We start from the raw sequence: 15032 nt of genomic DNA on the forward strand, positions 1-15032 counted from the left end.
CTGTTCTGTGCATAAGACTTTAGGTTCTGTACAGTATTTTCTGTTTTAAGATCACTTTTATTATGTTATACCAAAGGAGTGGAGTACAGCTTTGCAGAGGTGGTTAATATTTCTCAGCTTTCATATGTTACACATGTGATCTCATATAATATGGGTGGTACAGTTTTACTTTTAAACTATTTAAACTAATCTAATATGTTTACCTGGAAAATGTGATTCAGCAGAAGTTCATCCCTGACTCCAAATTCATCCACTGCTTTTGTATCAGTAGCGTAGTTGGATGAATATAAGATGTTTAATGTAGGTTTGGTTTTAATGCATAACAGCTGGGTCTCTCTGCTGTTCACTTCCTCATTATGCTGTCCCCTAAACATGTCTAACACTGTCTGTGTCTGTTCATTCATTTACATGCGGAACACTCATTTTGTTGCATTTTACAAAGGAAATCCCTTTGACCCTGTATTCCCACCCTATCCCCTTTTGTATGTACTTCTTGTTCTAAAGATAAAACCACCTCTTCATTTTCCCCCTCTCATGCATTGTTGTCGCAAGATTATGAATCAAGTGTTATGGCACTTTTGCTAAGGAAATTCAGAAGAAGAATGTCTGCAGATGGATCTGCTGCTGTCTGATACGAAAGCTGAACCAATTTCTCAGGGAAATATTTAAGCAAGATCCTAACAACACATTAAATTCTAAGCAGTGATGCGTCATTCCCTGGATCAGACTGAACAAAGCAGCAGTCCCGTTTATTGCTCTAGTCTCTGAAAGAGCAAAAAGGTTAGACGTGACAATTGAAATTACTTGTCATTTACAACACAGACACTTGTCAGCCTGGAGTAGCAGAAGGGATCGATATTATACAGTCCTGCATGGTTAATTAATTCATTGTTGTGTGGTGGCTAAATACATTAAAATAATACTTAGCACTTCAAAAGGCTTTACAAGCAGTAACTACTTAATGAGTATTTCCATTTTATTATGCAAACTCAATATACTGAAAATGAAAAGAAAGCCTATTGTTCTTGCATTGCCAAGGGGGTATGGAAAAGCTGAACAGAGAAGCCTTTTCTCACTCTGACATCTAGGATTCTATAAGAATGTATTTTCCAAGCACATATTGAGTCTATTTTGCTCCTGTTCAATCTTTCCCTGTGTGTTTTCCATTGGTGCAAATAGAAGATACACAGGAAACAAAAGGATAACACACATACTAATAGAGTGTCAAGAAGAGATTGACAGAAGGAAGATAAGTGTATGTTAAGTATATAGATATAACACATGTATGCAAAATTGTTAGAAAAATACGCCAGGCCAAGCACAAAATCTGCTTGCCCAACTTTTAGCATGATCTTTTACTTCTCCATAGAAAAATAAAACTAACACAAACAAGTGGGTAGAATTAGTAAATATTTATTTGTATTGTGGTAGTGGTCTCAGGAAAGGTCAGGGTTTGCGCTAAGCACTGAATGAACTAAGTAAAACGAAGACAGTCTCTGTCCCACACCACACCACTTTCTACAATTAGGGCAAATTGCAAGAAGTGCATAAACAGACCAGTGAGGGAAGGGTGGAGGACAAGGTAAGAGTAAAGATGGGTGAATTGCATAAATCGCCAGCCGCAGGTCAGAGTAGCCCAGGGATTTCTGCAAGGCTTCTGTGTTGTGTGACTAGTTCTTTAGTAAATGTCTGGCGGGGGGAGGAAGGATTTTGAAAGTCTCTATGTTCTGCCATGAGACGAGGCAGATGGCCACTTTGTCAAGTACTTACACAGCCCCCATATCTTGGCACCTCATAAACATTCAGTGTATTTACCTCACAGTAATGCCTCCTATGTCACTGTTCTCCCACTCTGGGGCAGGTAGGAGACCTGGGATGGGAAGTGACTTGCTCAGTCACACAAGGTGGCTTGTGGCAAAGCATGAAATGGAACCCGGATCTCCTGAACCCTGTCCCAGCCCATCCCTAAAGCACAAGATCATCCTTCCTTTCCACAGGCACAGACAGGCAAAAAGTAACTGCCCCCATAAAATAGAGGGGTAGAAGGGGAAGCTGAATGATAAAGGAATATGCAAGCACATGATTCCTTATTTAAAAACAGTATCCATTAAAAAAACCTGTTGCAAATAGAATTAAGTATACCCCCCTTCCCCCACCCCGGCCAGAGATCTAGTCTGAATGAGCAAACATCAGGCAACACAACACTAGTATTCTAATGGGTATAAGCAATAGAGAGAGTACATTGTGCACACAGATATTGACTTGATCTGTTAGCAGGGAGACTAGGTAATGCTGGAGAGGGGCAGGGTATGAGCTCAGAGGTGGTTTCACGTGTCATAATTTTGCAATTGCCTGGTAGGTTTCAGATAAGTACTCAGCCGGGGATCACACTGAGCCCAAGTGCTCTTTTGAATGTCACGTGTTCGATCTCCTTTGTTTCTGGCCTGGGGACTGTCTCATTTGTTCTTTAGTGTTGCACACAGCTGGGTCCCAAATGTCCCAGGGAAGGGGCTCCCTTTTTGTTTCACAGTTCACTGCCTCACTCACGTCTGGAAACTGTCTCCCAGTTTTTTCACAAGCTGAATATAAGCAAGCCTGAACTGCTGGCCAGCGGCTTCCTTGCGGCTTCTCAGATGTTCCGTTTCATGGCCTAGTCCAACCATCTCTCAGGAGCTTAGCTTCCTGCTGGGGCCCATGTGAGTTGGCTGGTTGCTGCATGTCATGGGAATGCTTGGCTGGGAGCTTTCCACACACTGGCTGGTCAGTATGTCATTCCTCACATGTAATGGGGCATGCGTAGTTCTGTTCCAGTGGTACCTACAACTCCCTTGCTTCTCTGATGACAGCTGTGCAGTGGCCTGTGAGAAAATGAATTAATGGCTGTTGGTCCATTTCCTGGTGGACAGGTGACGACATCACATAAATCACCATTATAGCTGGAACCAAATGGCACCTGTGCAGCACAATGATTGGATGGGATTGGGATGCATCCCTTTGGGGAAGAGAGGAGGCATATCAGGAGGGTAAGGTCTCAAGGAAGCCTGTGCTGCTGGTGGCTAATCTAAGTGCTAGAACTGGGCCAATAATTCATAACCAATCATTATTTTGACCAATTTCCTCCCCCCCTAGATACAAAGCAATGATCTCCATCGTTCAGATTCATTCAAGCTTTGCAACTTTTACATTTGTATACATCATATGAAACTCACTTTCAGTCAATCCTTAAGCATTCATGCTTAAAATTCATTTCTGCGAGTGATTTTTCAGACAGCAAAGGTGAAAGTGTTGAAAGAATGGTCTTGAATTAAAACCTGCTTACGAATTCAAACAAATATATGCAGACAATGTTCTGCATTAATTGCTCCATGCTGCTAAGAACTCATCAGCACTAATTAAATAAACAACAAAATAGGGCTGTTGTCCAAAGGACTTGCATTGAATTGTCATGTGTACATCAGAAGCTATAAAGTGGATAAAAACTAAGTCTGATTTGGCCTTTAAAGAGTTTATAGACTGAAGCTGTCATTCTTTTGCAGCTGAGTCAATTTCTCTTTCAACAAAGTTGAATTAACCTTTGAAATCTCATGTTAGGGATCTGAGAATCATTGTAGCTCTGTTAATTAAGGTAACAAAATCAGCTTGGCAGGAATAAAAAATCTAAGCTAACTGTCATGAGACATTAGCTTCCAGCTTCTTCGTTTGCTTTGGTGCTCTCTGTCTCTTCTGAACACTTATTTTTTTCTTTAACAAAAGACTCCATTTTGTCTGCCAAAGATTCAGCCATGTCTTAAAGTATTTTATGGAATGATGTGATTGATCATGCGTAGTGAGAAATGGAGTGTCTTAAAGGCAGTGCTTTCAGCATGCAATCTGATTCTGCTAAATGGAGAATTTTCAATTCATTTCCTTAGCACACTTGACATGGGGGAATCTCCTCCAGTATCCAAGGTCAATGTTGGTTCCAAAGATCTCTTCTCAATGCAGCTGAGAGCCTCATGGATCATTTTCTAATATATTTCCCTCTCTGGACTGTTAGATTTGATCTTATTAAGAATACTCATAGAATATTAGGGTTGGAAGAGACTTCAGGAGATCATCTAGTCCAATCCCCTGCTCAAAGCAGGATCAACATCAACTAAATCATCCCAGCCAGGGCTTTGTCAAGCCGAGCCTTAAAAACCTCTGAGGATGGAGATTCCACCACCTCCCTAGGTAACACATTCCAGGGCTTCACCACCCTCCTAGTGAAATAGTGTTTCCTAATATCCAGCCTAGACCTCCCCCACTGCAACTTGAGACCATTGCTTCTTGTTCTGTCATCTGCCACCACTGAGAACAACCAAGCTCCATCCTCTTTGGAGCCCCAACCCCTGGAGGTAGCTGAAGGCTGCTATCAAATCCCCCCTCACTCTTCTCTTCTGCAGACTAAATAACTCCAGTTTCCTCAGTCTCTCCTCGTAAACCATGGGCCCCAGCCCCCTAATCATTTTTGTTGCCCTCCGCTGGACTCTCTCCAATTTGTCCACATCCCTTCTGTAGTGGGGGGACCAAAACTGGACGCAATACTCCAGGTGTGGTCTCACCAGTGCCAAATAGAGGGAAATAACCACTTCATTTGATCTGCTGGCAATGCTCCTACTAATGCAGCCCAATATGCCACTGGCCTTCTTGGCAACAAGGGCACACTGCTGACTCATATCCAGCTTCTCATCCACTGTAATCCCCAGGTCCTTTTCTGCAAACTCTACTCATGGTAGAGTTTATACTGCACTTCACACCTTCCAGACCTTTCACAAACATTAACTAATTCTCAAAGCATGCCAGTAAGCTCCAGTGAGTAGTGATATTAATTATTTGTATTATGGAAGTGCTATACAAAGTCTCTGCCCTGAAGATCTTACTGTTTAAATAGAGAAGGGCAGATAAAGGGTGGGAGGCAAAACAGAGGCACAGGGAGAAGTGACTTGCCCAGCAAGTGGCTGATAAGAACTAGGTTTACTGAGTCCCAGTTCTGTGAGCTGGGGAAATCAAGACAGAGAAGAGTGGGATGGGCTCTGGCCAAATTTTCAGGGTGCCACCTAAATAAGTGGCCTGATTTTCTGATGTGCTGAGTGCCCACACCTCCCACTGAAGTCTTTGCTAACTAGCCTAAATCTAGGTACCTAAGTGTAAAAGTGATGGTATAAGTGACTGCTTGACGGCCATCTTGCAAGTCAGTGGTAGAACTGGGATTAGAACCCAAGAGCTGCTGACTCCTAAGTCTGTGTTCTGACTATTAGAGAATGCTGCCTTCCTGACACACTGCACAGTAACAACAGAAGAGAAGAGGGTATCATCACAGAGACCTAACTAACTTTCCCTGTAACGAGTTGGATCCCTCTGGCTGTTCATTAAATAAGATGAGTAGAACCAAGATGAGGTGCTGCAGCTCTGTCGTCCCTCTAAACCTGTGGTTCTCAACTCACAGCCCATCGGCTGCTTGCGGCCCAATCAGCACACAGCTGCGGTCCATGTGACATCCTCAGGGCCATACAGGTAGTATACATATTCTGTGGATGCGGCCCACATAATACAGAGAGCTGCATAAGTAGCCCACAATGGTAAATAGGTTGAGAATCACTGCTCTAATTGTCCTCTAAACTCATGTACTCACAGTCCCAGGCCTTGCACTTTGCATGCAAATGTGCAGGCAGCCACCACAATGAAGAGATCCCATCATGTGACGGTTGTCATGAGTTGAGATGGAGCTGGAAATAATGGAATGGAAGTCCTCTGTGTGGTGAGTCCTAAGGCAACTGCTGATTCACCAAGGAGCATGGACAGAAAGCAAAGGGAGCCAGCGAGGGGTCCATGTTACATTTAAGGAGAGCTTGTTTGCTGTGCTGGTTGTGTGAAATGGGAATAGACTGAGTTCTATGACAGCTGCTGCCCATGCTGTGCGCGGTTGTGGATAAGTACCAGGCTACCAGCCTACTGCACTGTCAACCTGACATCTTCCATCAGAAGCAAAATTAAGACCAAAACCAAACCCCACCTGTTTGTGACATCACAATTCTCTCTACAGCCACCATTGTGATGTCACAAGCTTGTGACTCCACATAAGGAATAAGTAGTAAGGAAAGGTGGAGATTCCTAAGAAACAATCCAGTTTCCAGGCAAATATCCCTCGTAATGAAAGAAAAGAGACACAGTGCATGCTAGCTAGATCAGCAAATCTTTAGTAAATTTCCTTTGAGTCAATACCAGCTCTTTAACCTATTTCAATATTCAAGCAATTAAGCCGCTCTAATATAACCTGCCTGCATCTTCAGTTGCATCTAACTTTAATCCATTATATCAAGGGTGCTTAAATAGGTTAGCATGAGCAGCCACTCAGCAGCATAATCACAGCTTTAGCCATTATATATTCAGCAAAATATAAACATTTGTAATTGCCCATCTCTCACATTTGTCATTAAATGACTATCCCCAAATAACAAGTCCCAACATAGGAGTGCTAGATTCTTAGCCAAGATGTCTAATATTAGTTGTAATGCACATTTGGGGCTAGTCTACATTTACCAGCCGGGTCGACGCGGTGAGTTCGACTTCTCGGAGTTCGAACTATCGCGTCTAATCTGGATGCGATAGTTCGAACTCCGGAAGCGCCGCGGTCGACTCCGGTACTCCACCACTGCAAAAGGCGGTGGCGGAGTCGACCTTGGAGCCGCGGAGTTTGATTCCGCGGCGTCTGGACGGGTGAGTAGTTCGAACTAGGCTACTTCGAATTCAGCTACGCTATTCACGTAGCTGAACTTGCGTACCCTAGTTCGACCCCCGCTCTTAGTGTAGACCTGCCCTTGGAATCTGATGCAATTTAATATGTAAGATCCAATAGAACTTGAAGTCTCATCTTGGTAGTGGCTGAGGGGAGTGTATTGGTAATTTTCAAGGAGAGTGATTATTTTGTGTTAAATTCTCAGAAAAACAATTTTCCTTTTAAAGGGGTACAATTTGTACTTGCATTTTTGTACTGGCAACTGTGGGTAAAATTATTTCATCATTCTACCTGGTAGTCACATGATTTGCACCAACCGTTTATTTTGTGGATGCAAAATTGACGTCCTTGCATCTTGGCTTTGACAGAACCAAAAGGAAATGTTCAAAAACCTCCAAAGGCGAATCCAAGCAAATGGGTACGTTGCAGGATGCTATGCAGAGGTTTAAGTTTTACACACCACTAGCTCCTGCTCTTGATACTGTGAACACCTGACCACTCAACCAGTGCTCTTCTCCTCCTTCTGGCAGAATTCCCCGCTTCAGCTCTGGAGAAAATGGGCCGCAAGGAAGTGGATGACACCCGTTCCTGGAAGAAACCGACCAACAACATCCGGAAAACGTTTATCTTCATGGAGGCACTAGGATCGTGAGTACCTGAGTATCATGGCTAATCTCTGGCCTCCCCCAAATTGGAAGCAAGGCTTTTACTAGCTAGAACTTGTGGTAGAAGGAGTAATGCACATATTACTTAAGCAAGAAAGAGATGCACTTTAAATAAAGTGAAGAATAAAACTGTTTATTTAGTAAGGGAAGTTCGGACAATCTTTGGGAAATAACATCTTTACATGACACTAGGATGGGTGTGGCAATTTCCTCCAAACATTTGAAATGTATTTACGCCTTTTCTATCCCTGCCTCTCAACTCCATCTCAAAGAGATTCCTTTTCCCTTCCCAAGGCTTCACTGTCACTCCATCTCCCATTAATTTCTATATCTGCCAGCTATAGTCTTATGACCACAGTGTAGTCATAGGACCACATGAGAGACATCAAAAGCTGCAGACTGGTCTCAGAGTCAGGAACTCCTGAATTCTAATCCAAGCCTTGACAGGAATGACCTCTCTGGTGTAGAATGAGTCCCTTAATCTCTCTGCCTGTTTTCCTGGGAGATGAAGGGAGGTTGTGCCCTCTTGATCCTGGGTGAGAACATTTGGTAATAGGGCAAATAATCACTGGCAGTTGTACAACCCCAAAGCATTTCATGCTATTTTCATTCATTTATGTTTGTAAAATGCTTTGAACTACTTTGATGAAAGGTGCTGGAGATGTGCAAGAATCTTTATTTATAGTTATTTGATTATATTGCTAGGGGACTATTATCATTGTTGTGTGTGGATGTGTGTGAGACCTCCTGCCTCCATACCTGCTCACACATACAGCTCTCTTGCTGCCAGAACCTTCTTGCCCATAAGGATCAAATTCTGAAAGGCAGCCTTTACATTTGCAAGTTCCCCCACATTTACCCATGCAAAACAGAAGAGTAAGATGTCAGTCCAGTTTGCTCATGCAAACATGGAGCCTTGCTTAAAACCATGTTGAAACCTTGGTCCTAATCTACCGTAAAAAAAAAGGATGTCTTTCTTAGCTAAACATACTCAGATCTGCTGTGCTTCTGCATGGCACATGGATTTCAGTGCAGACTGTACTTGACATGCACAGATTAGAGTACTCAAAGTTCAGTATATCTGCAGTCAATGCTTTGCTTGCATTGCAAAGAGCAATCCCATTTCCAATTGCATGTAAGAAAAAAAGCAGGTGCCCAAGCCAGTTACTGAATGGCTGTATCAGCACGAAGCTTTCCTCTGAAAACAATCCCCACTGCTCTAGCACTGGTGCAAACCCCGTGTATACAAGACTCCTGGGTTTAGGCAACGTGTGATCTATATCTCCTTGGAGCAGGCTTGCTCAGGAATGTGCCTCCAAAGATGCCTCAAATGCACAAGTGTCACTTCCAAGCTCCGTTTGAGTGAAAGGCAATATAGAAGCTGCCTGGAGGCATGGCAACTCAGCCTCAGCTGGGGTGACCAGATGGCCCGATTTTATAGGGACAGTCCTGATTTTTGGGTCTTTTTCTTATATAGGCTCCTATTACCCCTCCACCCCCTGTCCTGATTTTTCACACTTGCTGTCTGGTAACCCTATCCTCAGCTAGGGCTAGGAAATTATCTGTACAAAATCCTGCCTGCGCATTCCTATGTGGTGCTGGGAGACATCTTTCTACACACTTCTGTTTTGTATGCCTGTGCCCCTTTAAGGCCAACATGCTATAATAACCTGTCAACTGCAGCATCTTGGCATCGTATGAGCCATTGAAGGGTTTGAAGCCTGTGATTGCTGTGTTGTTCGTTCTGGACCTTTCCTCTAGATTCACACGAGAGTGCCGGCTTCATTCACAACTCTCAGTCTGCTAGAGAGAGGTAGTGTTTTCTAATGCTTAAAACAGGAGGCTGGGAGTCAGGACACTTGGGTTCTGATCCTGGCCTTGAGAAGGGATTGTTATCCACTAGTTAGAGCAAGGGAATGGGAGACAAGACTGCTGGGGCCTGCTCCTGGCATTGCCTTGCTGTGCCAATGTAAGGAGGAAGTTTATGTGGGCCTGTCATCTCCAAAGGGTTTTACCAATTTCCTGGGACTATGAATAGAGTGGTGGTATTGATGTCCTAGAGTAGTGGTTCTCAACCAGGGGTACGTGTACCCTTGCGGGTACTCAGAGGTCTTCCAGGGAGCACATCAACTCATCTAGATCAGTGTTTCTCAACCTGGGGGTTGCAGCCCCCATGGGAGTCTCAGGACTGGTTTGGAGGGGTTGCAAATGCAGGGCTGGCATTCAGGGGTGGCGAGGAGGGCAATTGTCCAGGGCACCCTACCAGGCCACGCAAAGCTAAGTTACATGCTTCAGCTCTGGGTCTGGGCTTCACACAAGGCTCACAAATGAAAAACAGGCTCAAGTATCACATTGAAATATAAGGACAATATTTATACGCCAATCAACTTATTTTATAATTCTATGGTAAAAATGAGCGAGTCAGCGATTTGTCAGTAGTAGTGTGCTGTGACTTGCATTTTTATGTCTGATTTTGTAAGCCAGGAGTTTTTAAGTGAGGTGAGACTTGGAGCATGCAAGACAAATCAGATGCGGAAAGAGGTACAGTAGGCTGGAAAGGTTGAGAACCCCTGCTCTGTAGTACAGTGGCAAGAGTACTCTTTTGGGTGATTAGAAACCTTGATTCAATTCTTTCCTGGGCCTCATGAGAAGGGCTCTCACCAGTGACAACTCTGGGGGTTTTCATGTTGAAGATGTTCCACTTTAATTATCTGTTAATTGGCCAAAGCAAGAGTCAAATGTAGGAAGCCCCCTATACGGCAGTGGCTAGGGTACTCCGCTGGGATGTTAGATACCCTGAATCAAGGTTCCTGGCTGCTAGGACGAAAGGCTTTGACCAGGGAATTCTAGCTGCCTTTCATGTTGAAGCGCTTCCACTTTAATTAACTATTAATTGGGCCAAAGCAAGAGTTAAGTCCCAGAAGCCCTTGGTAGCATAGTGGGCAGGGTAAACACGCTGCAAGGGTTAAAGACCCTGGTTCAGTTTTTCCCTGGGCTGTATGAGAAGTAATCTGAACAGTGACAACCATGAAGCTTTCTTGTTGATGCTGTTCCACTTTAATTATCTGTTAACTGGGCCAAAGCAAGACATAAGCCTAAGAAGCTCTCTGTGGCGCAGTGGTCACAGCCCTTACCTGGGCTGTTGGCCTGCTTGGTCCAAATCCCTAGTGTAGCAGCAAAGGTGTTTCATTTGAACAGGGAGCACTATCCAGCTTGCCTGTTGGCGCTGTTCCCCTTTACTTAACTAGGAATTGGGGCAGGCAACAGGCTAGGCTCACGCTATAGTCCAGCAGTGGGTGCTTGCTTAGGAAGTGGGAGATCCTTGGATTTCCTGGTTTGAATCCTCCCTCTGCCCCTTTAGAAGGGGTTTGAATGGGAAATCCCATCTCCCAGGTGACCAGGGAGGTGGCAGGCTCCTGTTTAGGTCCCCTCTCCTTCACGGGAGCCCTTGTCTTCCTGAGAAAAGGAGGGGTCTCAGACATGGGTCTCTCACCTCTAGAGGGGGGTAGGGTGGAGGTGTGGGGGGGGAGGGGCAGTCCCTGGGAGGTGGGAGAGCCCTGTAAGCAAGTCATTTTTTAAGTGAGGTGAAACTTTCAGACTCCTGAAAGGGGCACAGTTGTCAGGAAAGGTTGAGAGCCACTGGCCTAGATCCCCAGCCATGAATGTGGTTAGAATCTACACTGCTCTCCAGCATGGGCTTTTCATTTAGAGACGCAGAATGCCCATTGTTCGGGTGCAGGAATCAGAAAACCTGGGTTCCTTTCTTGATTCTGCTTCTGACTCTTTGTGCGATTCTGGGCAAGTTGCTTCACCTCTCTGTGCCCTGGTTCCTGCATCTTTAAAAGCGGGGTGACACCACTTGCCCACCTCCATAAGGAACTGGTTAAATACCCAGTGAGGTGCATGGAAACTTAAATCGCTTTGATGAAAATTGTTTCATCGTGCTCACACTTCAGAAAAGCCACCACAAGCTGCTGAATTACACCGAGAAAATGGGATCTCTTTTCCTAACCGCCCCCTTATAATTCCTTCATTCTATTTGACAAACAAAAGCACTTTGTTTTCCAAGAGCCCCTGAACCTGCTTGGCTTCAGCATCAGTTGCTTGATTATGATTACAAGGCTGAGTGAGCAAAAGATTTCTCCTTCACATGCTTCATCCTATTTAATTCTCTCTCAATGTCTGAGACTGCAGCATCACACAGTGACTATCCCTTCCCCTACCTCCAGTCCAATCAGGATGTTGCCTCACTCCCCAGTTATCCCTCCAAAGCTGGACTGGCTCTGTGAGTAATGGGTTGTTTGGGAGACAAGCAGCTGTAATGACATAACTGCTTAGTCACTTTCTCTTAAATTTACAAATCTGCCACTTAAGTTTGCTCACGCTGACATCCACATTCTCAGCCAGCCACAGATGAGATGCCTCACACTCTCAGAGGCTCGCCCATGGCTTTGGAAATGATACTAAAAGCAATTTGGTCCTGTCTGCACTAGCTTCTATATACAATGCCGTCGTTCCCTTTTGGGTATCTGAAAGTATTGGGAAAACAGATTCTCTGGAGATTTCTAGAATATTCTAAATTAGTCTTGGGTGCTCCCCTATTTTCCTGTCTCCTTTCTGGGCTCAGAACTCTGCACCTGCATTACTCAATTCCTGTTTTTCACCTGTCCTCTGCTTCCCAGCTCATTCCTACAATGTATCACTGCAGGGAGCATGCACCCCAGTTCAACCCTGAATTGCAATATTACAGGATTCCCCACATATTCTTCTTCCCCCTCTGATCCCTCTGCTCTTTCAATGCCCCGGGTGAAGAGTGGGGAGGGCCCTGGAAGAATGTAAACAGCAAACGTAGCTCAGGTCCCCAGACTCTGGCTGCATTGCACTGTGCAGTATAAACAGAAGCAGCAAGTCTAGGGTGACCAGATAGCAAGTGTGAAAAATTGGGACAGAGGATGGGGGGTAATAGGCACCTATGTAAGAAAAAGCCCCAAATATCTGGACTGTCCCTATAAAATCGGGACATCTGGTCACCCTAAGCAAGTCCCATAACAAATAATTCCACCTCTGCATTTGGATGACCTCTGCTTTAACCATCCATCTGCTGCTACCCTGAACATACAAATCTTCTGGAATCATATGCTGGGGGGAGATAAGGGGAGGGGGGGGGATCAGGAGAGGTGGCAAAATGACATGTCTGTAGCCATAGACAGCCTGCCAATGGCCCAGGCGGGATGCAGAGAGAATAAGGAAGCCCACTGCTCAGTTTTACCACATGCTTAATGAGGAGAATGACCCAGACACAGAGAATATTCGCTTGGTTTATGTTCCAGTCTGCAGACACCACCATGTTACTACAGGGCAATGTTAGGAGGAATGAGAAGGGCTGCAATGAATGCAAAGCACTTCATTAAGGCCCCTCAGGCTGCTCTCTGGAAATACTAAAATAAATAAGTGCAGTTTATCATTCGCACTGTAATGGTTTAAAATCTGAGGGCCTGGTTCCCCTGAAAATCCTCTGGAGCTGACAGTGGAACCTGGCCCCAGCAATAGGTCCAGATCCAAACGCGACTGTCCCTGATTCGAAACAACCACCTGGATCTGAGCCCCCCCACTGATTAATGGGGAAAGGTCAGATCCAACCTCTAGTTCTACTAAGAACTGATATGGCCAGTGCTCATGATTAATACTCACTGAGCAGAAAATATGCCGTTTTACCTCTTCCCTTATCCTTCCTGTCACATTAGGTTGTCTTGTTCGCCTGTTGTAACCTGGTTTGTACATTCTCTGCGACACAGGCACCATACAAGCACTTCTTTAAAAGACAGCCCAGTGCAATACAGCCCTAATTCCTTGACTGGAACCCCTCGATGCTATAATACAGTAACAACATGGGAAGAGTTTTATTGAATTAGGATTTTAAATGAAAATTTCCCGGAGCTCAGAAGCACTTAGATGCATTTTCCATTCACAACAGAGGCTTCCAAGCAGACCTCAAATATGTATGATTCTCTTTTTTTTTTTTTAGTTGCTTGGAAATTTGCTTTTTTTCCTCTCCTCTCTCCACCATATTCCATCTATTTTACCACTGACCTGTTCCGTGCTGAATGTGACATCTTTGGAAGTTAACAGCTTGACTAGTTCCCGTGTGTGTACAAAGCTGGTAAAACTTTAAGGCAGTGGAGTGCGAATAGAGCTGCTTTTCAGAGCAGGGAAGTCTATAAAATGAAGCTTTTCTGTGACCTAAGAACCTGCAGTGGAGCCTCCGTGAAATTCAGCATTGTCTCCAGAGTTAAGCCCCTTGACCCTGCTGGGCACGTGCCAACCGCTGCTGCAGTATAAAAGGGAGCAGCCTAGCCCAGTCTGGGCTGACAGCTGAGAAGCAGCTAGGAACCTGGACCGAGGAAGCAGGAGATGCTGAGGCCCAGGTGGGCACCCAGGCACCTGTGGATACCCTAGGGAAATTGCAGTTGCCATCTGAGATGCCCTAAGACTCTGAAGACACCCTGACTTCAACTACAGGAGTCATGGTAGGAAGCAGCCCAGGAAGGGACTAGCCAGTGTCCCTGTAGCAGTTGGTGTGTTGTGGGTGGCTTCTCTGGTGGCTTTGTGGTGAACCCTGTTGCCACTACCAGGGCCCTGGGCTGGGATCCAGTGGAGTAAGAAGGGTCTGGGTCCCCTTTGGGGGGCAGCCTACCAAACCCCTCGCATAGGGCCACTGGGCTGTGCTTCCCTGCTGCTGAGGGGAGCCCTGTGGCCTCTTGGCCATGCAGCCTTGAGGCTGAATGCAGCCATATTGACTTAACCATGGGGCTACCATACCCTTGCCCCACCCCCTGGTGATGGGGGTGAACTGGCCCTGTGACAAGGGGGTGCATCAACTCATCTAGATTTGCCTAGTTTTACAACAGGCTGCATACAAAGCACTAGCGAAGTCACTACAAACTAAAATTTCATATGAACAGTGACTTGTTCATACTACTTTATACACTGAAATGTAAGTACCATATTTATATGCCAACTGGTTTATTTTATAATTATATGGCAAAAATGAGGAAATCAGCAATTTTTCAGTAATATGCTGAGACACTTGTTTTTTTGTAAGCAGGTAGTTTAAGTGAGGTGAAACTTGGGGGGATATGCAAGACCAATGGGACTCCTGAATGGGGTACAGTTGTCTGGAAAGATTGAGAGCCTCTGAGTTAAATTATCCAGCAGCACTGTCCTGGAGGGGAGTGAGGCTCAAGGAAAGCTTTGTTCCCTTCTAGCCAATTTGTTGATCCATAAATTTCTAATATGGGGGTGTAATTATTTGTTTAGGAATGAAATGTGGAACAGATGCTCTAGCATCTGATCTGTAGGTTGTTCATTTCCTACCATTGCATTACAAACCAAGATGGTATTAGAAACGAGGATCTGTGCCACATGCAGTGGGTGTTTCAGTAGGGCAGCATTAATTAGCACTGAAGAGAATTGAGTAAAATAAATGGAGATATCGGTAAAAAAAAAACTGAAATAAATGGAGGCACCAGTACCCTAGGAAGTTCCAAGGATTCTAAGTGCAATAGAAAACGAAAGAAGTAGCTTAAGCCATTTGAGTGGCTTTCCAAGGG

The 15032-nt window shown here is 44.8% G+C and overlaps 1 protein-coding gene across 3 annotated transcripts in view; it reads left to right on the forward strand.

Annotated features, from left to right (window-relative positions):
• Nucleotides 1-15032, forward strand: part of CAMK1G (calcium/calmodulin dependent protein kinase IG) — a 30313-nt gene that overhangs the window by 150 nt on the left and 15131 nt on the right. For all 3 annotated transcript variants that reach the window (XM_039537635.1, XM_039537637.1, XM_039537638.1), the window contains exon 2: nucleotides 7288-7405. In XM_039537635.1, the coding sequence (XP_039393569.1) occupies nucleotides 7314-7405 (92 nt within the window). In that variant the 5' untranslated portion in view covers nucleotides 7288-7313. The remainder of the gene's footprint in view (nucleotides 1-7287; nucleotides 7406-15032) is intronic.

This window comes from Mauremys reevesii, linkage group 4 (assembly GCF_016161935.1).
Source record: "Mauremys reevesii isolate NIE-2019 linkage group 4, ASM1616193v1, whole genome shotgun sequence".
Classification (NCBI taxonomy): domain Eukaryota; kingdom Metazoa; phylum Chordata; order Testudines; family Geoemydidae; genus Mauremys; species Mauremys reevesii.